Raw genomic sequence first — 27,276 nt, 5'->3', positions numbered from 1 at the left:
TCTTAGATTAAAATGATCTCCTGTGGTTTTTATCATCTTGAGCCATTAACGCGATTCAAACAGTCATCTGAAATACATCCAAGTGAGGCTGAAATTTTTTATCTTTATGCTCTTTGTCTGGATGTTGTTAGTAAAGATTCTCAGTCATTCAGGTCATAGTCATTCCAAAAAAGGTAAAAAAAACAATCCCCTGAACTTTATTACGCTTCCCATCCAGGAAGCTTTTTCAATAAAAAATTTCAGAAATAGCATTGAGTTTGAGGCTTTATAGAGTAGACCAAAAAACCAAGCCTTGTTTTGCCTTAGAAAACCGGATGAATGGGTCAGCCCCTTAGGAATGGACAGTCGTTTGGGTTCTTTGTTAGCCTGCAATACCCGATGCTGGTCTATGTCTCTGAAAGGGGGGGTCGTAAGGGGGAAATTGTTGGCCTGGCTGAACAGGAGAGATTTTCCAGGGACCAGCACAGGGGGACAAGAACCCATCTTGTACCACTCCAGCTTAAATTATTTGAATCTGACCCAAAAGAGGCCGGCCATTCACATTGCACTATGAACCTGTGAAAATCTGTCTTCAGAGTAAAAAAAACGAATGTACCATATTGCAATGGGGCATGAGAGGTTTCAGCAGGAGATTGTGAGGTAATGGTGATGGCTGTGTTTTTCTTTTATTTGAATACTCACTTCAGTGAGTATAACTATTATGTGCTTTCTTATTATCACAAAGGTAGCAGAGATACTTTAAGGCTTCAATAGTTTTTTTATTTTGTTCTTTGCTATCTTTAATATAATAGAAATTGCATTTTCTTTCTCCATCAGTATTCTAACTGATGCAGTTTTGTTTCAGCGATGTTAACAAATCTAACATGGTTAGTTAAAGTTATTTAACGAACTAGACTTAATCTGCAGACATTCATGTAATGATCTACTTCACATGCAAAGAGACAGAGATTGGATATTGCTTTAAAAATATTGAAATAATAATAATAATAAAAAAAACATTTTAATATTAGAAACATTTTATTAATCACCTGAGTGGTGTTTTCAGTAACACTCTTAGGAAGTGGTGAGATGAGGAGTGGAATGATTTAAATATTCCCTTTCTCTGTGTTCTTTCAGATTCATAGCTACTGTTAATTCCTTTGGTGCTAAATTAGCCCCGTGCTTTCAAGGTTGACATTTTTTAAATGCCAATGGAAATGAGAAAAACTTATTTCATGCAGCTTTAACAGCTTTACTTCAATTCATGGCAAATAATAAGCAGCTTCGCAGAATGTGCAAAATACAACACTGCCAACCTCATAAAGCTGTATCAAAACAGATGGAAATGAAACTAAAACAGTATAAGCTCAATCAATTAATGGAAATGAAAGATAAACACACAGTAATTAACATTTTGCATGATTTCAGTCCAATTATTAAGCGAAATAATTAATACAGCTAGAAGATCTGGGTTTAAAGACGGGTTTTATTTCTTTTTTAAAATGCTTATTCTGATTAGCCACAAAAGCAGACAGAATACCCACAATCTGGTCCTTTTTATAGCTTTGTTTAGTTTGTTCTATCATTTCGACTCTGCTTCTGATTTTACTTCCTTATTGTTACTAATGCTCCTTATTGTTCTCATATATACAGTTTATTCTACCCTGTTTTCTTTTTACCCACTGCCGTATAGTTTACTCTTTTCTCCCTTGCAGCTTTTGCTTTATTAAATTGCAGATCTCATAGTACTTTCAGTTTTTGGTGAATCCAAATACTCTTCTTTTTTTCAGCTACACTGAAGTGAGCTTTGCAATTTAGTTTGTTTCAACACACAAATCTCTCCAAGACACAAATATACAAGTGTAAAAAATGTTGGTGCACTGCTGTGTAGGCTATTTTTTTCCGCACAAGATCTTTTTATTTTTATTTTCCTAAGGTAACAAAGCATTTGTTACCTTACATGGCATCAGTATCTCATGATGTGGGGATATGTTCTGATCAGAAGGAACCAATTAACTTGTCACAGTTGGAAGGAAGATTGTTTAAGATTAGTACACAACAATCCTTAGATAACTTGTTGGAGGTGGCAAACAACTCAGGACTGGGGTGACTCCAAATATGTGAATTCATTTGCAAGTCGTTAGAAGTGGCCAATAATAGATTTATTGCTGTTTTTCCCTCTGATCTCATGAACTATGAAAATCCAGTATGGTAACCGCCAGAGACATTTTTATATTCAATGTCTTGTATTAAACAGCTGCAAAAAATCCTTGCTTTCCATGTTTTCCAAAGCAATTATTCATGTGGACAATCATGAATGAGGCTTTTGAGCAAAAAACATTTTATTCCAAACTGCACAGCATAGCTTAGAAACAGCAACAGAGACTATGTTTATTTTGTTTTCTAAAAGGAATAAAGTGGAAGTTATACCTCGGAGGTTTTTGCTGGTTTAGAAAATTATCCATCCCTTAAACAGTGTTACAGATTCACTTAGAGATCACTGGTCTTGACTAAGAGAGGGTGTGTGTGTGTGTCTGTATGTGGGGAGTAGATAAGAGAGACATAGACATGGGGCAGGTGTAGGCTCTGGGTTATTAGGCCAGGTAAACAAAACACGCTTGTGTAACTCTGGCTGATAATTCACTGACCTTTACCTTTTACAGTCTAATACATTCTAATAGGTGAGAGGATCCCAGCATGTCTCCTTTGTCACGAAGACACACACATAAACACACAGGCTTTATGGTGACCATTCATCACAGTGACATACATACACATGTACACACAGCTATCTGGTTGTCTGGGAGATCAAAGCATTTATATTCCCTACCACAAAGCCTGTAGGAGGAGAAGGGACAACAGTCTGTTAAAACACACTAACTTCCTAAAACTAATAGTGAGGGAAAAAAAATGAATGTTTATGTTTACAATGTATTATTAATTGTATGAAGCTGTGTAATACAAATATGCATAAAAACCTTGAGGTAATTCTGAATTGCAACAGCACAATCAGACTATTTTAATCTAGCCTTTACCTTGAATATCTTTATTTTTATACCTTTAATGAGATATTTATACTTTAACAAAAATATGAACTGCTCAATAGTAGCCCTGGCAATCCCTTAAAAATACTCACACTCATTTATGTCATCCTATGATTAATCATTAATCGTTTCCTCCGGCTCTTTTAGGGGAATTCCAAGGGTTCCCATCAAGCCTTGCTGGCTTTTATTATATCTGACGCAGGTAACAGGTGTCACAAGGCCAAGGAAGGTCAAAGGTCATGGTTTGCAATAAGAGAAGAGTCTTTTGCCCTCTAAATGCCTGGGGGAGTTCTGTCTCAAATGGAGCAGTTCAAGTAACGATCTTGGGGTCCTGTTTGTGAGTGAGGAGAGGATGGAGACGATGATCAAGTGGTAGATCAGAGAGGATGCTGCACAGGTCCTTTTTGGTTGAGGACAGAGCCGAAAGGAAAAGTTCAATATTTAACCAGTCGATCTATATCTCTACCCTCACTTACCTTATTGAAATTTGGGTCATGAAAAAAAGGAATACGATCCTGGTCTGGACTGTGGGAGAAAGCTGGAGTACCCTATGAGAACTAAGACCCAAGGCTGGGGTCCCAACCCTGAATCTTCATGCTACAGGGCAGCAGTTCAATGATTTGCAGCACTGTGTTGACTAGAATTTTACCACCTGCAACCTGTCAGGCTGAATATAGACCCATATTTACTCTGCCACAAAACATAGTATTGAAAGCAGATAAAACTCTAAAGTTTATGTAGCAAATAGTGGCATCTTCATGTCAGCTAATTCCCACAATTCAAAAGAATGGTTAGATTTGTTGGTTACTCTAAATTGTTTTTCTTGAAGTGTGCCTCTATATTTACAGGCATATGGATTGTTTCAGGGTGATGCCGGAAACAGCTTTTTGCTGTCCTAAAAACATACAGATACCACTTTGGGAATGGTAACTTAGTGGTTAGAGAGCAGCGTATTTGCATCCTGAAGAGGCTACAAGATCACCGCTTTAAACCTCAGACTGTCAGCTAAGCAAAAACTTTATTCTCCCTTCCCTCTCTGGGCGATGGAGGCTCCTAACTGCTTCATAAGAATTTTTCTAAATGCAGAGGAACATTTTATGTTTAATTGCAATGAAAAGTTAAGGTGTTTATTATCCACATATTTAAATATTCAGGGTTTAGATACGTCTACTGGAATTTAATCTAGGAATAATTGATATGGACAGATTAATCCAATATTGATCTTTTTTCCAAAATGTATCTCTGAAATTTTCAAAGCACTGCATACAGAGTGGGAGCGGGATCTGTGATGTGACGCTTGCTGAGTACGTTACATAAAGGTCAAATTAACAGAAATGATGCTTCAGTCAAAAAATCAACCTTCTGTAATCACCATCTAACCCCCCAAACATAAATCGTGCAGAAAGCCAAAGGGGTGAGATGAAGAGAAGGCAGCATAAGACAGAACTGAGAAATCTGGGTCCCCAGCCAGGGACTCACATCCTCAAGAGATGGTGCCTCTCTGGTCCCACACAGCTGAATTAAATGGCTGAATCACCCTGTAAGCATGCAGAAAACCTCTGTAGTGTTCAGTCAAGTACCTTCTTATTGATGCATTTGTACTGAAGTAGATGGAACATTTAAAAGTTGAAGGATACCAGCCCTAACAAATGGGATCTAATGTTTTTTTTTTTACACATATGCACCACGAGTGCCAACAAGTTTCCATACAGCATCTGAGTTGCTCAATAATATGTAGAATATATTTTAACTGATTAATAATGTTACATCTATATACAGTTTCTTGTTCTTGCTTTTTGATAGTTTCCTTTCTCATTAACTGTGAGGGACCGAGGCCTGCCAGAGGTGGCCCCCACCATGCAAAAAGATGACCGGTCCGGGGACGACAGCCAACGAGAAAGTGTGAGCCACATAAACAAAACTCAATTTCAGCTTTTTTTTAATTTACTGTATTGTGCTGTATTCCTTTTTTCATTTATTAGTAGTAAACTGCTTTACATTGATATACAAGTTAACATTTATAGCATATTGCACTCAAACCTCTCACTGTAACACATCTAGCAGTGGGAGGGTCGAAATTCTCAGCATGATTATCAGAATCCACAGTTTGATTTTGGTGTTTATCTCTGACTTGAATGCTTTATATTCACATCCCTGCATACAAATGCTAAATTTACTTTTGAAGTGAATCTTTTGTTTGCTGTTTTTTTGAACAATGCACTGCATGACATTCAGAAATTTTTCTGCAAGGCAATATGATTCATTTTTATATATATATATATAGCATATATATATATATATAGCATATATATAGCATATATATATATATATATCTGGCATGTGCCTCAGATATAAACATTCAGATATTACAATTGTGCTATTTTACTGAAATACTGAATTAGCATAAGTTGAATTAGTTCATTTCTACTATATGCTTAATGTAACACATCATTACCATAACATCTGCGTTCATTTTGTCTGATATGTTTAATGTAAATAATCTTAACTGTTCTGCTTAGATGGAAGCACAGTGTTTGAAACACAGTTTCAGCAAAAGGCTTATTCATATCTAATATGCTAATATTTAAGTGCATCTTTTTCCGGTTCCTTAATGTATAAATGTTTTAAAAGGCTTGAAACACACCTAGGTGACAAACACACACTGAGTACATTTATTAAAAAGAAAAAATATTTGTGATGTTTTTAAAAAAACAATTGCAGTTTAAACATTCATTTTGCATGTTCACCTTTGTTGCCAGCCTTTAAACCCAGGCTAGAACTCTGACATTCAAGTTTGTACAGTTTTAGGTCTAAACATATACTTATTTTTACATATTTTGTTTCATATGATATAAATGCAAAGCCTTACTCTGATAGTGAGTTAAGAACCTGTGTGCACTCATGAAGGAAACCTGAATGTCAAAAGAAATTTCACTGTGAGAGATGAGGCAGCAAAGAATAAGTGTGAATGCTACTACCTGCTTATATTGTGCTAACCAGAATAAGCTGTGCCTGAACATCCACCCTAATCTCTATATAGTTGTTACGCATTTTAAATGAGTGTCCGAATGTCTAGAGGGTGAAAAAGTACTTTCTATTTTATCACTTGTCTGTGTCTGATCTGTAGCCGCAATGGGATCCTGTGCTGCTTCCGGAAGCTAACTTTTTCGGCTTTGGATTTAAACATGAATCTATTGTTTTTGAGTTTTATGTTTACATGCAGATAAACATGGATAAATCATGTCCGATGATGACGTTGGACAAGCAGTTCAACGGAGAAAATGTAAAAAGCATCAAAATTGTCTCAGATAACAGACAAACATTTTTTAAAGATGCGTATTAACATTCTTTAGTGAGTTAAGGATAGATATAAGTAATTTTAGTAACATAATTATATTATTTATGGAAACCCGGATGTAAATAAGGTTGCGCATGCACAAATGAGGTGATGGTATGGATCATGCTTCCGGGACGGATCAGATAGTGAAAACGACAAATAACAAAGATGGCACATGACCGGTGCGGGAAGGCGGAATCACGTGACCAACAGGGAGCAAAAAGTAGTGCTCATCTGTCCGGATGGTCAGTTAACTGAGTTCACTATGAAGTCAACTATATAGTCTCTGCTCTATATAGTGATTAAGGGAGTTAGTGGTAGACTATAGTTTGGAATCAGCCATTTTAATTCTAAGACTTGAGCGAAGGATGAAGGCTTGAGAGGCTTTAATATAACGTTTACTTACTCAAGCAAACTTAGTTTTTTAGTGACTAGACCAGCTGTCTACATCACTTACCAGTGATGGGAAGTAGCGCCGCTACATGTAGCGAAGCTATTAGTTTAACTACATTTTCCAGTAGCTTGATCATAGCGTCGCTGCTTTATTTATCAAGTAACTTTCCAGTAGTGACGTTATTATTTTTATCAAGTAGCGACGTAGCGTTCACAAACGCTACAAATTCCAGGGCATAACTAAGTAATGAAAGCAGGTTTTCTATTTTTGAAACAACAATCGGAGTTATTTGTTGGACATTCACGCATGAGCCTCTATTCTGCCTCTCCTGTCTGTATCTCCGAAACATGTGCTTGCGCACTGCAGTGGAACTCAAAGAATGACACACACAGACACTCGCAGACACACAGAGCCACACACACAGGATGGAGGAGGAGACAGGAGCAGAGCGCCTTATCTTCAGAGATTTTGAAACTTGTTGAATCCTCTGATAAAAAGTGCGTGTTCAAATTTCGGTTCTTGGCCATAGAGAGCTCATGTGGCCAAGACTAGCTATTTGTTTTACATAGCCAAACACTCATTAAAACAAGCAACTGCAGTCAATTTTTTTAAATAAAAATGAGAAAAATATATCAGCTTTAATTTTATTGGCGCCTTTAATTTCCAGATAGTTAAATCGGATGAGTGCCACTAAGATATTCTCATTAGAGAGCAGTAGCCAAACTTAGATATTGTATTTTCATGGCCCAGTTTACCTGACAGGATGTTTACATAAATCTGTTTTAAGGCTTATTTGCACAGATAAGATTTTTTTAGGTATGGAGGAACAGCTCTCCCATGTATAAAAATAAATACATAAATAAATACATGCTCAATAAATAAATAAGCATTCAATTAATTACCCCCCAAAATACAATGAATAAATATGTAGGTAGTAATTAAATTATACAGTGAGACATACATGTATATATATCTCTTAATTAGCTTCTTTATTTTTTTAGTTTCATTTGTTACTTGAATCAACTGTTTAATTGAGGTCTGAAGAAGTTTTCTCTAAGGGTTAGACCCTAAAGAAATAAGATGCCTTTTGTAGGGTTTTGTTTTCCCTAGAGATGTCCATTGAATGCAAACTCATAGCCATGTCTCGATGTGTAGAACACTACACAGTACCTTTAATTTGGCTCTAATAACAGCAGATTGTTTATTTTTTTGTCTACTAGTAATTACTTTAGTTTTTTTATTATGCTGATCAAAAAGCAATGTTTACACTGTGTTATGTCATTGGCTGATCTTTAATAAATATTTTAACCAGACTCATTTTGAATTGATATTAGGTTGGTACAACGTTAAGTAGCTTCTGATGTAGTTAAGCTACTTTTAACACATTAGTGTAACTTAGCTTGCTATAATTCTTTAGGTGGTAGCTTTTGTGTAGTGAAGCTTAATTTATTGTTGAGTAACTATTAGCTTAGCTCACTACACTGGACAAGTAGCTTGCCCAACACTGTCACTTACTTTGGTAAAGTAAGTCAGTATGGTCTTGTTCTACATACCTCAATAAGCAGCAATACATAGTAATAGGAAGAAAGGAGAGTTGTTGCACGTTCTAATATGCTGCATTTATTAATATCAATGTGAACTTAAAATATAATTCGTGCAAAAGATTTTTTGTGGAAATTTCATTTTTTAAAATCGAACAGAAATTGAGCAGAAGCTATGATCTTTAAGTTTGCAAAATGATATATAGAATCTCATTAAGGATTATCTGACTGAGAACAGAACTTTTATTAGTTAAAGGAAGTCAAGAATTAAAACTAAAAAAAAGAAGCCAAGCAGATGTTGCCATCACCACAGTGAAGACAATGGTCAGAAAGTACAAAAACATATATGGAAATATTTGTCAAAGGAGTTTAGCAAATTTGTTTGCAATTGAAAAAAAATGTAAGCTAAGACCAAGGTTGTGAATACAGATGATATTGTTGTGTGGAACCTGATGGTTGATTGAATGCAATTGTAAAAAATGTTTTATCTCAGGTGTGATCTTTTCTATTATACGGTTGTGAACAAAGGATATTTTCAAGCATTATTTTTATTCAATGTCTCTGAAGCTACAGTAGTACAAATAAATGTATACAATTTGGTGCAAGAGTTGCTTTAACAAAACATAGAAAAACAAATCGCTTCAGTGATTTTATTTATTTATTGTTCTTTTCAGTTTATTGTAAAATTCTACCATTTTAATAAGCTTTTGCCCCAAATTACAAAGGTTTATGCAAAGTGTAAAGCTGGTATTTTCATTCCCTTCTGCATATCGTACCATCCCCCACATCTCTCACACGATGTTGTCAGAGTTGTGTGCAAGCTGTCCATCACCCACCTCTATCCATCTGGATGGAAGAAGCAGGTTTCCTGCAAATCCTCACAAAAACAACACAGATAAGAGGAGAGAGATCAGATACGGCAGCGGCAGCAGCAATCACTGTCAGACTTACCCCAACAGGCATGAATAAGATATCGAGTCATCCTCCTGACCTTGAGTTCAAGTCCAAATACAGGGCCACTGCATGAACTGATATCAGAGCGGTAGATGCGGAGCTAATGAAATATGTCTTTTAGAAAAACCTAATTTCAGACATAATTAAAATGTCTGAGTTATGCAGCACTTTTGCTGTATAACAAATGCTGCATATTTCTACGTGTACTATTATTTTAAAGAGCCCTTACAACACAGTACTATTGCCACCTGTTTCTGCTCAGTCTTGTTATGTTTAGTGTAATAATGACATTTATCGAGCTAGCAACAGTTTACTTATGGGTGTATTTATATAATATGCTTTTAGAATTTAAGTCAAAGGTTAATATCCATTTGTTATCAGCTTGAATTTAATGAGTTTATTTCTCATTTTTCAGGATGGAATGTCAATAGTACTTTCAACTTTATTGATATAAAAAAAAATAAGTCTAAGCCTATCTAAGTTCGTATTTAGTGTGAATGTTGTTAGGTGTATGTTTGGGATCATAGACCTGGTGTAACTAACATAATTATGCAGTTCAAGAAATGAAATGATTTAAAGGCATTAGTATTTGGAAATTGCTAGCTGTCTTCATTAATCCACTGGCAGTAAAACAGCCCCACGGCATGATGCCACCACTACTGTGTTTGACATGGTTTTAATGTTACAATAGTTTTTGTCGGCAAATGATACAGTTGTCTCTAAGAAATTTCCAAACCATTTTATAACACTAAAAAAAGATAATGCTACCGGCAGAACAGAGGGCAGCCTGAGCAAATACTAAAGGTTGCTGCAAAAACTGCTGGAAACGAGAGCAAATGACCTTTAAAATGGAATATGAGCAGCACTAACGGAGCCAAAAATTGTCTGATGATTCAGAGTTGGTGTCTCAGAAGGGACTTTAGAAGGGAAGGTTGCAAAAGACAATGTCCTGGGGAAAAGTTATTGAATCTCACTGAAATTTAACCTTCATTAGTTCTGTGAAGTAATGCTGGTGATGAATAAAAATTAATTTAGCAGGGAAAATAATAGCTCATGTCAGACAAGGATGTGATTGCTGACTTCATCGGAGTGAAGAGAGCAAGTCGACTTGATTCGCTACCAGTGGGAGATAATGGGTGGGACAGCTAATTGGAGAGATGGGAGGAAAGGTAGAGGAAGTGATTAAGACAAGAGGTGAGTGTGAAAAAAAAACAACAGAAAAGCATGAGAGAGGCTTCCTTACCGTTCTAAGGGGCACATTAAGGTAGAGCAGGGATGCAGGCTGCGCTGATGAATACACTTCCCAAGGCTCCCGGGGGCTGTCCAATCAGGCTGTGCCATTGATGAATAGTCATGAGTCACCTTATCAGCATTGCCATGGTTACGCAGAAGTGGCTGTGGCCCTGTGAATGTGATGAGGGAACAGAAATGGGCCAAAGGCTCCTCTGTCTCTTTTCCTGTGCACATCTTGATCACCAATTAGAGCCTGGCAGGGGAGCATTCAGACAAAGCGTTTTGCCCGGGTTCATCAGGTGAACGCTTATGGAATAAGGCAAATAAACAGAAGCAAATTGGAAAAATGACAGTAAGACATATGTGGAAGTGCATGAAAAGAGGAAGGAGGAGACACATTTTTATTTAGGCTGACCTATAATCGTATCAATCAGCAATACAGCTAGTTGCCAAATAATACATACAAGTAAGGGCTGGCAGGTAGTGGAAATGGGAAATGGAGGACAAGTATTTCATAAAACAGCAACACATTATATGGGGCACCTCAGCTTGGAGGAACATTATATAAAATGTAAAAGAGTAAGGATGCACAATAAAAAAGCATTTGCTGTATTAAAAATATGAGCACAATATATATGACAACAATATATACGTAAGAATCAATGTCTTAACATGCAGGGAAAATCCTTCATCATCACTTTACTTTTAACTGTGATTTTAAGAATATTAGGAAGTGTTAGAGAAGCCAAGCAATACAGCTTTGATTAGTGTTTGTTAGTGACGAAATTGTTATAACACCTTACATTAATTTATCTTCCCAATAAAACACTTAAATTTCTCTTAATGGCAAGGCAAGGTGATCCATATAATACATTTCAGTAACTGGACATTTTAATGTGATTAAATGCAGCAAAAAAAACAAAACCAACTTTTTTGTTTTTTACTAGTTCAACTAGTTCAATAGAAGCAAAGCCGATACTGTTTGATTTTTAACAAAGAATAGTCACTAAAATGCATTAGCTAAATCTCTTATTCAGATTTTATTAGAGAATTGAGTTTCACTTGTCATTTAAAATTGATAGACAACTGATATTTTCTAATTTAGTGACCATAGAGATACAGCATAAATGAAAAAAAAGCACTCAGAGGCACAGAGCTCCTCCAAGCAGCATTCTCATTTCACAGCCTGTTGACTGTGTTTAAAGTGTGATTAATCTTGCATAAGATTAATAACTTGGCGTTGATGTATGAAGAGTGATGTTTAAACTGTTGCTAGAAAAGGTCGACTTTTGAGGATGCAAACGTATTTGCTGCCCTGTGAAATTGAAAGTTTAACTAGATTCATTTGAGGGATTGGCACCTTTGTGGTTGTATTCTTTTCTAGAAACAGAGCAGACCTTAATAGTTTATATTTAAAACACCACACCTTTATTAAAACAGATATCTGGTTCTGTTATCTACCTTTCAATCTCCACAGTACAATACAACAATGCCCTTTTCACTCAGGTGAGAAACAAAAAGAAAGGAAAAGTACTCTTATCTCTTGAAATGCTAAGATCATCTTCTCCCAAATGATTCGGGACACTTTATCTCATTTTGTTATGCATCGAGCATCACAGAGTCATGCCCGAAGCTGTAGAAAACTCTAGGTCATGTCCCTGCCATTTACTGTGGACAGATTGATGAGTGAACCCTGATTCTAGCCTTGTAATATTGCACAGCTTTGTAATAGCAAGACAAGGGAGCTGTCTTCAGTAACACACACTGCAGATTACTTTTTGTCTTCAGTGTTTTTGCACTATTGGCTATTCAGAAAGCAGAACATAAAGGGAAATCCTCCTATAATCTCCCAAACAAACAGAGGATCTCTTAACCCCAGGCATTACTTTTTGCTTTGTTTAGGATTAGAAAGCTAAAGTCAAGAGCTGTTGTTTAATTGCTTCACAGTCTCTTGGTGTTATAGTTAGCATAGTGAGGCTTTAATTTTGCAGCAGTTGTTATACCTTGATCTGATGGTCACAGAATCTTATTTTCTTATCATTTTCAAAGGTTTTATTTTCATAATGTCTTGCATTCAATATCAGGTTATTTTACTCCAATGTGCCTCCGATGATTTGATCCCTAGGCGTGTGGAAGGCCATGGTATCCCTTAGGGAGCAAATACTGCCATTTCCAGGTACATAAGGTATGTCATTATGACCTGATGGTATATATTTGTCCCTTCTATTTCATGCATAAGCACTATCCAAAGGGCTGAGCTGCTGGTTTCCCATTTTCATAGAAAATTAGGGCAACTTTTTATGAGCTATTAACTATGGTATAATACTATTCCTTCATCAAAATTGAGCAATGAGATAATATTTTGCCTTACCTCTGAGTGATACTCATGAGTTCTGCTGTCTGAGCAGAAGCCCCTCGCCGACCTGTGAAAACCTGTTGATGGTGTATATCTACGTAAGAAGATATAGCTTCTAGGAACCACCTGCCTTAACTGTGCTGTGACCACACTGTAAACGTACACCGACTTCCTCCAATTAGGGAGGTTGATGTTAGGCAGAGCGCAAAGATTCTGTCATGATTTTAACTAAAGTTCAGACCCAAAAATGCAGAAAAACCATTTCAGTGAGAAAAAAAGAAAAAATGAAAAGAAAATGTTTAACAGGTTTATTGAGAAGTTTGTGGAGATTCCAGTGTTACTCTGAACACTGCTCAATCGGAACTGAAAGGTGAGGGGAAGACACTGTGGTTAGTTTAGGTTCAGTGGGAAAATAGATTCTCAAACTTGAAGAGGAGGAAAGGTAGGCAGACTCACGTTTCCAGAGAATTAGTTGACTCTTAGACTTCAGTAGGTGAGGGAAGTGTTCCGGTGTTTTTCTCATATGGTGGAGGGTGGACAGGGTTACCCAGAATGCGGCTGCTTGTAGATGAATGGAGAAAACTGCCACTCAGATTTCCTGCGGTACTTGAACGGACTGTTGAGCAGATGAATCCCTTGCTCAGTGTGAAGCTCAAACGTTTCCTCAGGGAAAAGTGGATCCAAACCTCCTGTTTGTATCCCCAGATCAGTTTGAAGCTCAGTTGATCCTTCCAGGAAGAGAAGGTCCGAAAAATCTAGTTTGCAGGATGACTTCCTGCCGAGAGGCAAAAACAAAAATAACAACGTTAGGACTCAGGGAGACAAAAACTCAGTTAGACTCAGCAAAACTCAGCTTGGCTAGAGTACCCAAAACTGGCAAACACTCTGGCATCGAGGTAGTGGCAGTCAGCAGCTTAAGAACACTCCGTTAACGAGGTAACCCCTTGCAGGTGTGTGAGGCGCCGCCTGGTGGAGGAAGGAAGACAAACACACAGACCACACAGACTGGAGCCCTAACAGATTCCAGCTCAAAATTGAGATGAGCAGCTAATTTGCACATGGCAGAAACTTCTCTTTTGTTTTACTAATGTCTAAGTCATGAAAATCTGTTTAGTGGCTGCATAAAGTCTGGACTTCAGAAGTGTGAAGATGCCTCACCCAGATGGAAGAGGCGGCTTTGCTTTGAAGACCAATTTTTTCATTTGGAATTGAAAGAAAACAGTTACATTTTATAGCAAATGAAAACTTTGTAGTGCTAAATGCATTAATCTATCATATATTTCTATTTTGTTAAAAGGCTTTTTTTTATTGAAATTTATTGATCTCACATTGGAGAAATTTACCTCTGCATTTAACCAATTCCCTTTAGGGAGCAGTGGGCTGCCAACATGGGGCACCTGGGGGTTAAGGGTCCTACTCAGAGAGTCTGTGGAGGTGGGTTTCAATCTCACAACCTCAGGATTCCAAGCCCTATGCCCCAACAACTAGGCCACCACTCCCCTAAATAAACTTCCTTAAATAAGCATGAATAAAATTTTTACAGCAAGGGTAGCATCATTGTTTTTGTCCAACTGATTCGAGCCTGATTTTAAAATCTTTACTGGATGTATAAATACAAATATGGTTGTTTTTTTCATTACTTATTTATACCAGTTTATGTGGCCTCAACTTGAGAACATTTTACAGTAGCTGCAAAAGACAACTCACTCCTCAAGAGAGCCCCTTTACCTTTATATTGTGAGGATATGACAGTTTTCCACTGAACATGCAGGGATTTGTAAGAAACGGCTAATCTAACAACTCCTTCAAAAGATACCAAACCCTCAAATTTCCCCTTTTTTTATTTATTTTATTTTATTTGCTGTCATGTCTGCTGTCTTGCTTTGCCTTTGCAGTACACATAGTGCTACTATGCTGAGTAGCCTTGATGCTCAGCAACCTTGGTGGGAGGATGTGTGTTTAAACAGAGTATGCATGATTATTAAAATGAGGTCTATACATTGGCAAAGGTATTTCATGAGATTTACTTGGGCAATAAAAGTTGGAAAAAAAACTATGGCTTTATAAATGGCTAGATTGGTTGATCATAGACAGAGACAGACAGAGAGGGGTTGTTCTTCACCCCCCCTACAATTTTACAGCTTTCTATATGCAGTAAACCGTAGTGTACACTGGTTGAAAACAGAAACTCTCGCTATAGAGTTAAATTAAACACTAACAGATCTCCTACCAACCCAGAAAGTCCAAAAAATACAATAAAATCCATGTCTTATGTGACATTTTAACTGCAGAGTAACAAAAAATGCTTTCAATGAATCCACATTAATATTTTTGTATGCTCTCTGCAGTTTCAGGGTTTCTAAGACAGAAGACAGTTGAAACATCAAACAAATAGCCAGCCACGCAATAACCCTGAAAATTAAACCTTCTGCTCTTTTATTAATGCAGTGACAGCTTTTAGAAAAAGGTGGAAACTCTCTAGGTTTCTCAGATAACCAGGAGTGCTAAATGTCTTTTTCAGCCTTGTGATTCACTGCAGTTCCTTCAAACCAATCTTTTTTTTAATTACCTCGCTTATCTCCTTGACATCTTCCTTTCTTTTCTGCGTTAACTTCTCTCTGCTTCTGTCATTCCTCTCCTCCTCTGCCCTCAGGGTGTTCCCCAGAACGCATTTAAGTTTCCACCGTCTGATAAAGAAAAAAAAAATCTATAGCGGCTGTAAAAGTCAGAGAACAAAGATGAATGACTGCACTGATCATGAAGCGGCACGCAGACTGAGTTCACTATGCCCCCTGGGTTTAAAGAGTGCATTTCAGTTTTTTAATCCAAACCTTAAAAAAAAAAACTTCACAGAAATTTTGTTAAGTGGCTTAAAAAAAAGGTGACTCACATTTGCCAATATTTTAATCTTAAGATGTTTTTTGTAACCTGGAATTTGAACTTGGATGTAAGAAATATCCCGTTTTTTTTTTCTAGACTTATGATACATAGAGTTTATTATTTAAGTTCATGAAATCATTAAGTTCCGAAGCCAAAGTGGTGATGATATTTGTTTTTTTATTTATTTTAAAGGAATTGAGAGAATACCTTTTAGCTTTGCCCCTTTGTGTTTAGGCACTTTTAGTTACCTGACAATTAAGCTGTTGACACAATATGCTTCAAAGTAGAGGAAGGCTGCAGGGAAAAGATTTCTTGTAGACTACACACACTGCATACTAATAATTCACCAACACTGCTTCTGTGAGCATAATTGTTTTAAAAACCAAACTGAGCCATAGAAATAAGGTGTTGTCCAAATGTCATCCAAAAGTCAAGCAAAACCATCAGAATTATGCTAGTGTATTAATCTCTAAAAAGGTAGAAAAAAAGAAAGCACTTATGGAAGATTCAGCTGATGCATTTTAATATTTGCTGTGCTTTAAGTGAAATGAATTAATTCATCAACTGTGAACACAAGAGTGAATGACTTGAAAAGATTCACATGTAAAAGCCCACTGAATCCCGAGCGGCTGAGCTTGGAAACAGCGCTGCATTGTGATTACAAATGAGTCTGAATGTGTAGTAGGAGCCTTAAGTCATCTTAGTAAATTGTAGGTGGAAAAAATGTGACAAGTGGACCAAGCAGAAAGAGGAAGATGTGATGAAATGAAAGATAATGTGGCCGGGCCTCAAATAGCTTAATGTAAGGAAGAAAATACCCCAATAAGGCCAGTATTAAACCAGCTGCCTCTCTGTGAAGCCTCACATCACAAGTTTTCATCAAAGCCAACAACTCCCTGTAGAAACTGTGGATGAATAATTTTTTTCTTCCTTTTGGCTCACAAATTTTGTTCCGCATGCATTTTTAACTGCTTCCATAATACAAGCATAAATCAAAGCCGAGTGTGAGCTTTCTTTCCTCATCTGTTGCCCCTTAAGATGCATTTTCATATTGACTGTAGATATTAAAATTAGTAATTCAAGATGATTCAGCTTTATCTGTGTAGGAAAATGTTCAGTCAAAGAAGACTCTTGCTCCACATCCACGCAATACAACTTAGATTATTTTAGACAAATTTTGTAAGATAAGAGCTCAATTTAGAGCTTTACTCGTTTTATATTGATTTCTTAAACTGCCTGTTCCCCAAAAATTAGATCAAGTGGATTAAGTGCTTTTTCGCAGAGACCAAAGGAGAGTTTCACTGTGTTTAAAAGCTAATTTCAGGAACCTGAAGAATCACTTCTGCATATTCAAAACTGCTAGCGTTCTATAAAAGTTAAATTGGAACAAATTTTCTGAGATACTACAGCTAATCAGCTGTTTGTGAAAAAATTGTGCTGCTTACAATTTTTTGGTTGCAAAAGTTTCTATAATTACTATTTGCATTTCAAAAGTAACCCTATTATTTCTCATACATGAACCTCTAACCCCCCAAAATCTCATCCAATTTAAAACAACTGAAGCAAGCTAAAAGTACCATTACTAGCTAGAGGTTGAGTCTTGTTTTTTCAAGCTGTGTCTCGAGTTTTTCCTTGTTGGTTTATGTTTTTGTTACCTTTAACAAAAACAAAACAAAAATATATATATATTTTTTAATGGGTATACATATGTCTCAGCTCTTTAATTATAGCCACCACTAATGGGATAATCAAATTTCATTCAAGTTGTTGATTAGTGATCAAGTTTTTTCTTATAGTGAAGTTGTTCCTGCAATTAGACGAAAAGATTGTATTTTAGCATTAAAAAGATCATGGAAATTATTATGCTATCTTTAAAAAATGTATTACACTGTTACCCACAGTTACAATTCTAACCGTACCATAAACTAATAAATGTTCACGCTAACATTATTGGACAAAGAATGTCAAAATACATTGTAGGTATTCTCAAATAGACTCCAATTATATAGTACCGTTTTTTGCAACATGAACAAAAATAACTATAAAATAACTCATAGCAAATAAGTATTAATATCAAACACAACCTTTGCTAATTAAACCATAAGTAAGTTTCAAAAGCACAAGGATAATATTGATTACAAAAAACGATTATTAACATGTATATGGTACATTTATTAACTGTATTTTCTACTATCCAATGGATACAGGTTTAACAAATCCTATGGACATATACGTCTTACTTTCAATCACACACATGAAATCTGAAAGTTTGTTTTGAATGTAGTTCTGGAGGCTAAAAAAACCCAACATACAGTATTTTACAGACTGTTGGCAGTCTGTAAATATTGGCTGATCTCTAATCTTCTGATTACCATATAAATCATGCATTAAGTCCAGCAGTAAGAATTAAGAGCTAGTGCAAACTTAGCTGATGAAATCGGTTCCCCCAACAATGTTGACAGGTAATTCCCAGAAAAACTAGAAGTATTTCATCGGTCTGTGTCCAGCTATTTTAAACCAACGTGATTTCTTTGCAGAGAATATGTTACAACTTTGAAAAAATAAATAAATAAATATATATATATATATATATATATATATATATATATATATATATATATATATATATATATATATATATATATATATATATATATATATATATTTAAAATCAAAAATCTTTTTCAACAAGTCAAAGCTTGTCTGTTGATTACAGAAAACCAGACTACTGGGGTCACACAATCTGGGCACTCACACAGGTGGACTTGACCACACAGACAGATTGCATATGAAGTCCTCTGAGAGCTCATAAGAGTCATTGCAGACCAATTAACCTTTGCCTGATCCCACTTATCATAGAGAAACACTTGAGGCATTTGGAGAGACAGCCAAAGTGAGTGAAATTGAAGTGACTTTGTGCATAATCATGACATAGGAGGAAGGCACATAGACTAGTAGTCAAAAGTCAAAAGTCAAAAAAGCCTTTATTGTCATTATATTCTGCGACAGATACAATGAGATTTGGGACTTCCATAACAGCTACCGTGAAATAAAAATAAAATAAAAATAAAAAATATATAAAAAATATATAAATATATTAAACGGAAAAGGAAATGTAAACAGTTACAAAAAAAATATATAAATATATTAAAAGAAAATGTAAACAGTGAAAAGGAAATGTAAACAGTGAAAAGGAAATGTAAACAGTACTGGCACAGATTGTGGGGGGGGGGGATAGTGCAAAACAGGTGTAAAGTGACCGACAGTGCAGGTCGGAGTTGAGGGGGGGCAATGGCTTGGGGAGTAATGCAAACCAGGTGAAAAGTGTCCGTCAGTGCAGGTCGGAGTTGAGGGCGGCAATGGCTCGGGGGAAGAAACTGTTCTTGAGTCTGTTTGTCCTGATCCTCATTTGCCTGTAGCGCCTTCCAGAGGGCAACAGGTCAAACAGGGTGGAGCCAGGGTGGGAGCTGTCCTTGGAGATGGCCCTGGCTCTGCTGAGGCACCGGGTGGAGTAAATGTCTGCCAGGGAGGGGAGAGGGCGACCGATAATCCTCTGCGCTGCCTTTATCACCCTCTGCAGCCTCTCCCTGTCGGCAGCGGTGGAGCTGCCGAACCATACTATGATGCAGTAGGTCAGCAAGCTCTCGATGGAGGAGCGGTAGAAGGCCAGCAGCAGATCGGAGTTGAGGTTATACCTTCTGAGGATTCTCAGGAAGTGTAACCTTTGCCGGGCCTTCTTGATGATGGTGGTGATGTTCTCTGACCAGGTGATGCGGTCAGAGATGTGGACGCCGAGGTATTTGACGCTGTGAACCCTCTCCACCTGCTCGCCGTTGATGAAGAGGGGAGCTGGCTCAGGGCTGTGCCTCCTGAAGTCTATGATGAGCTCGTTGGTTTTCTTGGTGTTCAGAGTCAGATTGTTCTCTGAGCACCAATCAGCCAGCTTCAGGACCTCCTCTCTGTAGGCGGCCTCATCGCCCCTGGAGATGAGACCGACCACAGCGGTATCGTCGGCGTACTTGATGATCCGGTTGTGGTTGTGGATCGGTCTGCAATCGTGGGTGTAGAGGCAGAAGAGGGGCTCAGCACACAGCCCTGTGGGGAGCCGATGCTCAGCGTGCGGGTGGAGGAGAGGTGGGGGCCAACTCTCACAGCCTGGGGTCGGTCGGTCAGGAAGTTATTAATCCAGGCACATGTGAGAGGGGGGAGTCCAAGGGAGCCCAGTTTGATGATGAGTCTGTCCGGGAGGATGGTGTTAAAGGCCGAGCTGTAATCCACAAAGAGCATCCGGACTTAGCTCTGCTGCTGCTCCAGGTGGTTCACAGCAGAGTGGAGAGCCACGGCAACGGCGTCCTCTGTGGAACGGTTGGCCCGGTATGCAAACTGTTGGGGATCCAGGTGTGGGGGGAGACAGTCCTTGATGTGCTGAAGAACCAGCTTCTCAAAGCACTTCATGATTACCGGAGTGAGGGCCACTGGGCGGTAATCATTCAGGCTGGTGATGGCAGACTTCTTCGGCACCGGGATGATGGTGGAGGTTTTCAGGCGGGACGGAACGGTGGCTTGGGCCAAGGACAGGTTGAAGAGCCTGGTGAAGGTGGGGGCGAGCTCGCCCGCGCATGCTTTAAGCACCCTGCCAGGGACTCCGTGTGGGCCTGCGGCCTTCCTGGGGTTCACTGCAAGGAGCACCTTCCTGACGTTGAGCTCCTGGACAGTGAGTGGGAGGGTGTCAGCGCTGGGTGGGGGAGGGGACAGGGCAGGGACAGGGGAGGGCCGCTGGGATTCTCCAAACCGAGCAAAGAAGCTGTTTAGCTCCTCTGACCTGACCTGTCTCTGTCTCCTGACCTGAAGGCGGCGTCACGGGCTCTAAGAAGGGAGCGGACCTGGCTGGTCATCCAGGGCTTCTGGTTGGGGAAGACCCGGATAGTTTTGGTCACAGTCACATTACTGGTGCAGAAGTGGATGTAGTCCAGTACTGTGTCTGTGTGTGTCCCCAGCTCCTGGTGTTCGAACAGGTCCCAGTTTGTCCGTTGAAAACAGTCTTTGAGTTTGTGAAGTGCATCTTCAGGCCAGGTGGTGATGGTCCTTACGGTGGGCCTGATTCTGCGTCTGAGGGGAGTGTAGGCGGGAAAGAGCAGTAGGGACAGATGGTCCGATTTTCCCAGATGGGGAGGGGGACGGCTCTGTAAGCATGCCTGATGCTGGTGTAGACGTGGTCCAAGGTGTTCTCGCCTCGCGTGGCACATTTCACGTGCTGATGGAAATTTGGTAGTACAGACTTTAGGTTGGCCTTATTAAAATCCCCCGCTATGATGTGAAAGCCGTCGGGGTGAGCTCGTTGTTGTTCGCTCACCGCGTTCAGCAGGAGAGAGAGTGCCGTGCTTACATCGGCGTCGGGTGGGATGTAAACAGCCGTGATGATAACTACGGTCAGCTCTCTCGGGAGGAAAAAAGGCCGGCACCTAACAATCATGTACTCGAGGTCCGGACAACAGTGGCTGTCTATGATGGTTCCGTTGTTGCACCAGTTGTCATGCACATACATACAAAGTCCCCCTCCTCTGCTCTTACCGGAGTCCATTGTTATGTCCGCGCGTAGCAGAGTGCGGCTGGCCAGGAATGTCCGGGTTAAGCCAAGTTTCGGTAATGATAAACACACAGCAGTCCCGGACGTAGCGATTTCCAGTGAGGTGTAAATCCAGGTCGTCCATTTTATGCAGCAGGGATCTGGCGTTGGAGAGAAACAGGCTCGGGAGAGGCGGCTTGTGTGGTTGTTTACGTAGCCTTAGCAATAGGCCAGACCGGCAGCCCCGCTTCTGCTTCCTCTCTCTCCTCCGCCTGCGTCTTCTCCAGGACCCGACAACAATCCACGGAGACCCGGGTGGTCTCGCTATCTCGTCCGGAATGTTGTGCTTACGAAGAAAGTCACTCGAAATAGATATCTGTGATTGATATCCAATGTCCAAGAGCGACTGAAAAGTGTACTTTCGGTAGCACTGGAATGGAGAGCCGTAAGCCGCTGCGTCCGTGCGCGCCGCCATCTTAGACCGTATAGAGTGTAGAGTATACAAATAATAAAAAAGTGACAATTGACATGAGTAATACTGATTACCTGAAAACCTAGACATTGATGTCACTGGCACAAGCGTTTACTTTTCTAAATAAACACAATTGTTAAAAATAAAAGAAGAAATTCCTGACTTCATGCCTAGATACCTGCCCTAAAGGACTCTCCAAATAACGCACCTGGAAAATGTATTGCTTTACGGCCACAGGCTCTTATATTGTCATGGAGCCAATTCTTTTGCTCTACTAGTTTTCCTGCTTGACTACTGGTCATGGCTAAGGCAAAGAAAAAGTTGAAACCTTCTGAGGAGGCTAAAAAGAGAAAAAGGGAAAGGCATTGTGCACGAGGAAAAACAAGTGTCGATCTATGGAAAGGTGTTTGTTAGATGGCGCAGGCTGAAAGAAGAAGCCAAATGTTAAACCGATTCTCTTTTTTCTATTTATTATGAAACTGGTAATTTAACACTTTGCTCCTAGTATAGAGTCATATATGTTTCTTATTATTTGCGATGTTTAGTAGAAGCAACATATAGGCAGAGAAAGCTAGCAGGCTAGAAACAAAAGCTAACCGAGATGCCTCATCCGATCGAGTGGCTCTTCATCGGTGCTCTGCCGCTGCTCCTCTGCACATTGCGGCGCGGTCAAGCCTGCTCTACAGAGAGCAGCAGCATTTATCACCCCCCAAGCTGAAGCTATATGCCTAATGCAGTCCCCAATCAAAAGACGGGAGGCTGGCTGGCTGACTGTTGACTTTTGCTACAGTGCTGGAGCACCTATGGTCACTAGCGTGCAAGATATTAAAGTTACGGGTCTAGTGCCCCTAGTGGCCAAAGGTTACACAGTGTGCCTTTAAGACGAGTAATGCAATCGTCATATCCTGTAGCATGAGTACAGCAGAAGTGTTATTAAACTCCCTAAAACTCCTTAATTAGCTTTGCTTCAAAATCTTTGGTCCTACTAGGATCCATTTCCTACCACATTGTGTCTTTCCACACATGCTCCCCTTTTTACACTTTAAAGCATTACTATGTGAGAAGCCAGGTTATTTAACAATGAGGTTAAAGAGGCATTACAGAGTTTTCTAATGATACTGCCACCTTCAGCCAAAACACAGACCTGCCAAATTCTTTCACTCCTTCTCACAGTGCGCACTCGTACACTAGTTTTTTTTATTTATTTTTGCCATTGGTGTCTGAGTTAAGCTGGACCACGCTGGTCACTTCTGACTATTCACAAAATCCATGTTGAATTTGATGTTTTGATTGTTTGCTAGGATGGACCCATTTAACATGGAAGCACATGACGTCACATCCTCAGAACAGTGCGGGAACTTCTGGCCTGAAGTACTTTGCGGGAGAATAGGCTACCGGATAATAGCTGCATTGGCTCTGAACTACTGAAGTGTCAGTCTGCTCATCAAACTATGTTTTGGGCTGAGATGCAAAAGGCTATTTAAAAAAATATATGATTACCAACCTTATAGGGGGCCTACAGGTCATAACATGGCTTTAAGCCAAACATTTCCTAATTAATGCTAAGAAATAATTTACTGGTCTTACGTAAGACTCTAAGTTACTGAATGTGTTTTTTTTTTTATTGGCTTGAAGTCATAATTAACAGATTTAACAAAATTAAAAAAATAGAATTATGTCTTACAAGTTCATCTTTTTGGATGATGTTCTTATTTATTGAAATGCACCACTTTGCATGCTCACATTTTAAGGTATGCAAATGTATTCAGTTGTTAATTAATATCATAGTAACTGGAGAACTGACACTAGGGAAATTAGTAGATGTATTACAGAGGATTAGAGCCATATGAAGGGCAAGTGGGAGCCTAACAGTGTTAAGAGAAGGATCAGCTGGCTCTTACATAAGCTCATTCTATGGTCTGTGATTGTGCCATGAAAGGAATTTAAGATTAATACTAATTGAATCTCAATGACTCATTAGATCCTCCTCCCACCTGCTTTACCTTCGGCCTACTGAAAAGTGATGGGAAATCATGTCGACTCCCTCTGTAAGCCACCGTCTGCCAATGAGTCTAATGCAGGTAATTATGTGGGCATGAAAGGCTGCATGACTTTGTGGATGAAGATTGGCATTTGATGGATGCAGGGGTGGATGGGTGGTGGGGGTGAGATGTGTCAGCTGTAAGTGGTGAGACAGAGCAGTCATGACAGAAAGGGGGTGCCATCAAAGCAGTGTATGTAAGTCGGTACTTTGGGGGGATTCTTTTGGTTGATAGAGACCTGTGGTCCTTTGTAGAACAGGAAACAATGCAGCTGAAACGTTTTTTTTTTTTTTATACTGCCGAAGGTGTTTTTGTTCAGTGTTGTGCTGCAGGGTATACATGAGCTATTCATATCTAAACAGCTATCAGGTTCTTCAACAACAGGACGTCTTAAAGATACCTTCAGCTGTGATACCTCAACTTTTTATCATTTAAGAAATTAAACCAATATCATTTGTTCTTTCTACTTATGTAATTCTTTTGTACAAATTGCAAAAATGGTTTTAAACCCTTCGAACTTTAATTGACGCTATTGCGTTTTAGTTTTAGCCAAGTTCAATCCAGATCAATTTGAAACCCTTGAGATATTTTAAGTCAGCTAAAGTTTATCCAAGTCTGTCAGCAGAAACTCTAATCAAGGTTTATAAATGTATAGTTTAATTTGCAAAGGGAGGAATGAATAAAAAAATGAAATCATAGTTAAATCAGAAAATGTTTTAAATTCGTACAAGCAATAAAATACTGTCAACATTCTGACATAAATTCATTTTTACGCTGTCTTTGTGAATTATTTTGCGAATATTATCTCGGAAACGTGTATTATATATATAAAGTTCACTTATTCATAAGGAATGTAGCAAAGGCACTAAAAAAAGTCTGCTAATTTTGTTAGCGAGGTTGTTGAGTCAGTGCCGGGTTAGTTTCCCTTGAGCCTGTTCAGTGTCACTCTGCTCATGCAGGAACAGCAGACACATTTTTCCTCACCTCTTTCCGCCATATTTGCACATTAAATGAAATAGACTCTAAATCCTTTGATGTACCACACTGAAAAAAATTGACTTATTGGTGCACTAAACTCTATTAGAGCATTTATCAGAATTTCTACTCTCTATTTTTAAGCTTCAGTAAAAACTTTCTTCTTCTTTCTGAAGTAAAATAAAACCTTTTTTTCTAATGTGATACATGCATTTTGGGGAAAGCGCAAGTTTTACTTAGAGTTCCTCATACTTTTTAAATGTTCAATAGCAGTATGTTAGCCTCGTGAGACCATCCTGATCTCGCGAGCTTTCAAGATTTCACTCGCTAATCAGTCTGGAGACTCTCTGTTGAAGAAAATTTGGAGCCGTTCACCAAACGAACGTCCAATCAGCGTTGGCTTTGAGGCGGGTTGAGGTGTGACGCAACAAGAAGCGTGACAGTTCAGTCTAAAGAACATGGCAGCTTCAGCCGATGAAACTAGCGTTAGCGTGGCTATCGAGCAAGTTTTATCGGAATTACACTGTATTTCTTCACTGAAAGAAGAGCAAAACACTGCTCTGGAGGCTTTTCTCAGAGGAAAAGATGTTTTTGCTCTCCTCCCGACTGGTTTCAGCAAGAGTTTGCTCTATCAATTGGCTCCTCTTTGTCGTCGCTCTATTACGTCATATGCTTCGTTGATCTGACTGGTTTATTTGGCCCGTCTATCACCAACATAGGCCAATCAGCTAACCAGTATTTTCGCCCCTTCCCAAAATTACTTCAACGGAAGGTTTCCAGATGGATATGCGGAGCAAATCCATCTGGCAAAGTCAGGTTAGCAGTATGTACATAAACCTAAAAACACTACATAAATTTTACTCAAAATGTAGCGTTTTGAAACACACGCACAATGCATGTGCACTGTAGCTCACAGCAGGTCTGATTATGCTCCGAGTCCAGACGTTACAGGATCACACACAGAGCAGAAGGTAGTCCCGACAACAGCCATTTTGGCAGGGTGCAACAGTACTGCTAAGGCCTGCTCTCAGCTCATGGGACTGATATATGCCCTGAGCTTGGCATACCCTCCCACTTTGCACTACCCTTTTGAAATCTTCCAAAAACTTTTCCTGGATTTGGATGGATTTAAACTGTCCCCAAAACTAAACACCCTGAAGTTGAAGTTGCTTTCCTAAAGTTGAAGTTGCTTTCCTAAATGCATTCATGACTTTGTCATCTTAGGGTAGGAAAATGTGGCATCGAATGGCAAGAATTAGCATTGTGTTCCAGTTAATCTTATAGTAGAAAGTTGCCTGCCATTAATGTTTTATATTTTTTACCACATAGGCTATATGTTATTTGGCAAAAAATAACAGATACCTCTATTCAAATACTGTATCTAGTAGAGATTTTATTCTTCATGGAGAATGGTTAGACAGTTTAAGCTGTTAATTTTTAATTGTGTTAATTTTGTTCATTAATGTTGTAATTGGATTCTTAAAAGTCCACTAGTCTGGACGACTGGTTTAAATGTTGAAATACTATACTACTAAAATAGTAGTATAGTATTTGTTGTTTACATACCAAGTCATGCCAACCTTATAGTTTTTTCGGTAAAAATTCTAATGCAGTACAACATAATGCACTTTTACTATTAATGCTATATTTTTACATGCTTTATTTAATTTAAATAGAGGAATAGACAATCTTTACACCACTGCTCAAAGTTTAAGTGGCTTTTTCTTTTCTGACCCTTGCCCAAAAGTTGTTTTGAGCATTTTTGTGTAAGTTAGATATTCTTGATCCTAAATATGAGTATATTTCTGTAACAAATATTAAAACTTCCAGTTAGACTGTCAAATTTCTTGCTGGCCCATGAAAGATTGGGCAATTTAATATACTATTTACTTCTTTGTTAAACTGTTTTAAATGAAAAATAGACTGTGTATATTAATTGTATAGACTATTGGTTCAATTTATTTGTTAACATTTATCAAAAGAAAACTGGCAATGATAACCTAATGTTAGTGATTAATGTAACATAATGCAACAAAGTAAATCAATATGTCGTGCACAAGAAAAGAATTAATATCTACTTAAGTACTTCATAACAGCAAATACTACAGGGATATAAGATTTACTTAAAATTTTGAGCAAAATGCTGTTTTTGCTTAGGAAAAACAAGTATACTTTACTTTTATTTCATAAAATTTCATAAAATTGTATTTAATTTAAATAAATCTACCTTAAAACTTGGATTTAATTAAGTAAATGTTACTTCATATCTTCACAACTGTTATGTCTTATGGAAAGTAAAATCCACTTGATACTGGCAAGTGAGTGTTACTTGATATTGCATCATTAACATTTTAAAATAATTTTGGTGCAATTACTTACAATATATTTTTAAGTAAATCTTATGAGTTTTTCAGTGTACTTGTAATCTCCATCCTGGTGTATATACTGTAATATATAGTATTATAAGGTTGTCTTATGTAAATTGCAGAGTGAAGGACAGGAT

At 38.4% G+C, this 27,276-nt stretch overlaps 1 protein-coding gene across 1 annotated transcript in view; it reads left to right on the top strand.

Annotated features, from left to right (window-relative positions):
• pde4d (phosphodiesterase 4D, cAMP-specific) overlaps window positions 1–27,276 on the top strand; it is a 287,037-nt gene that overhangs the window by 36,181 nt on the left and 223,580 nt on the right. Inside the window, exon 2 of the mRNA XM_038281464.1 lies at window positions 4,827–4,925. Coding sequence (XP_038137392.1) covers window positions 4,881–4,925 — 45 coding nt within the window. The 5' untranslated portion in view covers window positions 4,827–4,880. The remainder of the gene's footprint in view (window positions 1–4,826; window positions 4,926–27,276) is intronic.

This window comes from Cyprinodon tularosa, unplaced genomic scaffold, assembly GCF_016077235.1.
Source record: "Cyprinodon tularosa strain WSP-4 unplaced genomic scaffold, ASM1607723v1 ctg171, whole genome shotgun sequence".
In the NCBI taxonomy this organism is placed as follows: domain Eukaryota; kingdom Metazoa; phylum Chordata; class Actinopteri; order Cyprinodontiformes; family Cyprinodontidae; genus Cyprinodon; species Cyprinodon tularosa.
This window is presented reverse-complemented; position numbering and strand designations above follow the sequence as displayed.